The following is a 1,931-nucleotide window of genomic DNA, read 5'->3' as shown; positions in this document are numbered from 1 at the left end:
CCCCCGGGCGAGCCCGCCCCGCCGGACCCTCAGTCCCCGCGGGACCGCCTGGGACAGCGCCGTGAGCTTGGCCCACGGAGGCTCCACGCCCCCTCCGATCTTACCGCCGCGCCTGCTACCTACGATTCTCGAACCAGCTGGAACTTTCCATGCCTTCCATTTCATCCCGGGCGGCGGGCGAGCGTGCGCCCTCGTGTGCGCGTGCGCTGCTGTGCGGTCTCGTCCGTGCGCGCGCTTCTCGCCTGTGACTCCCCGCTGTGAGGAACCTTCTCAGTGGCCTCACTCTTTCGGGCGGGGTTGCGACCGCATCGGGGGCTCTCCCTGTCCCCGGCTGCGCACGGAGGTTCTGGAACGTTCCCGCTTCGGACTGCGTCTCCCACCCCCGCGCTGGGTGCTCAAGGCCAGCGGGAGATGCCCGGAGCGGCCTGCCACTCGGGCTCACTGCCCACTGCCCGTCGTCCTTGCGCGGCTTCCTGGGGCCCCATCCCTGGCGCGGTGGGCTCGAAGCGCAGACTGGGCCGCCGCGCGGGTTCCGGTGGAGCCCCTTCCCTCGCCGGCTCCCTGACCTTGGGCAGGCTCCTGCAGAAAGGGGACGTGAAGGGCACCTACTTTCCAGGGCAGTGATGCCTTTGAGCGACTTGATGCACGTAAGCCGTTGAGAACCATGCCTGCACATAGGGGCGACACCGGGCATTTGTTGTGTGAGCCCGGCATGACCCACGTGTTGTTGCCAAGGACAGGCTAATGCTTTGGCTCAAACCAAGGTATTAGATGCTGGGCGTTTATTCAGAGGACCAGCTGAGTACTGTAAAACCATAACCGCCTGGGATCAGAGTGTTGTTCCCTGTAGAGAGGGGAGTCTCATTCTGCACTCCCCTCGGTCCCCAAACGTGGGCGAAGGGCTCACCTCTCCCTCCAGCAGTTGGCTGTACTATCAGAAGTTGTACTGAATGCATTTTTCTCCAGCTCTACTCCTTAGAGATTGAGGCCCCTGCAACTGTTGCCCCTGCCCTTACTTTCCCCATTAAAAGGGTCTGTAAGTGAAATGTTTGTCAACTTTAAAGTGCCTTAATGTTAACAGGTAAAACTTACTGAGTACTTACTGTGTATCAGGCACCACGCTGAGGCTGTTACATGTATCCTAAAATTCTCATTATTATTAACCCCACTTTAGGGATTCAGAAATATAGGCATGCAGAGGTTATGTAACTAGCTCCAGGTCAAACAGACTAAAAGAGACAAAATTTGGACCCAGACTATATGAAGGCTGAGCCCATATTCTTAGTCCTGCCTCTGGTTCTCTTACCACACAGATTAAGAAGGTGATATGCAGTGGTTTTGCCATGTATTTCTTCTAAACCAAGAATAGAAATCCCTTGTCACCTTATTCAGCGACCTTAATATTTCTCATCTCCATCCTTCTATCTCCCACAAAAGGTAAGGGTGGTTTGAACACAGCCTTTTCTGTGATATCTGGCTTTTTATATTTTCTATTCTTGGACTTCTCCATAACCCATGTTCTTCCAAAGACAAACCATACAGGTCTAAGTACAAATTACCTGGTTAGTGTAGACTAATTTCACCTTTAGTTAAAAAATGGTAGAATACTAAAGTAACAGAAGGAAGCAAAGAATTTCCGGACCTTCGGAAGTGAGTTACAAGTTCTTCAGCATGGTCCCTACTTCAAGGATCCTGCACATTATCGACCACATGTCAAAGTTTGGGAATGAGAAAATATGGACCCTGAGGTAATATGCCAAGCCAAAGACCAGGGCAGTCCCATAAGCTGACTTCAACTGTTAACATTTCCTCTTGAAGCTCCATAATTTTTCCCTAATACCCAGAGATGTGTGAGGATCTGGCTTCCTCTACTCCCTCTGACAAGTGGCATAAGGAATTGCCTCACCATAGTCAGCACCCCAATCCCTAAG

General features: G+C 52.8%; 1 protein-coding gene across 1 annotated transcript in view; it reads right to left on the bottom strand.

The window, feature by feature from the left end:
• Nucleotides 1-180, bottom strand: part of MRPS6 (mitochondrial ribosomal protein S6) — a 73,542-nt gene extending 73,362 nt beyond the window's left edge. Inside the window, exon 1 of the mRNA XM_025039319.1 lies at nt 124-180. Within this exon, the coding sequence (XP_024895087.1) occupies nt 124-165 (42 nt within the window). The 5' untranslated portion in view covers nt 166-180. The remainder of the gene's footprint in view (nt 1-123) is intronic.
• Between the last annotated feature and the right edge of the window lie 1,751 nt (nt 181-1,931).

This window comes from Pteropus alecto, unplaced genomic scaffold (genome assembly GCF_000325575.1).
Source record: "Pteropus alecto unplaced genomic scaffold, ASM32557v1 scaffold3, whole genome shotgun sequence".
In the NCBI taxonomy this organism is placed as follows: Eukaryota; Metazoa; Chordata; class Mammalia; order Chiroptera; family Pteropodidae; genus Pteropus; species Pteropus alecto.
This window is presented reverse-complemented; position numbering and strand designations above follow the sequence as displayed.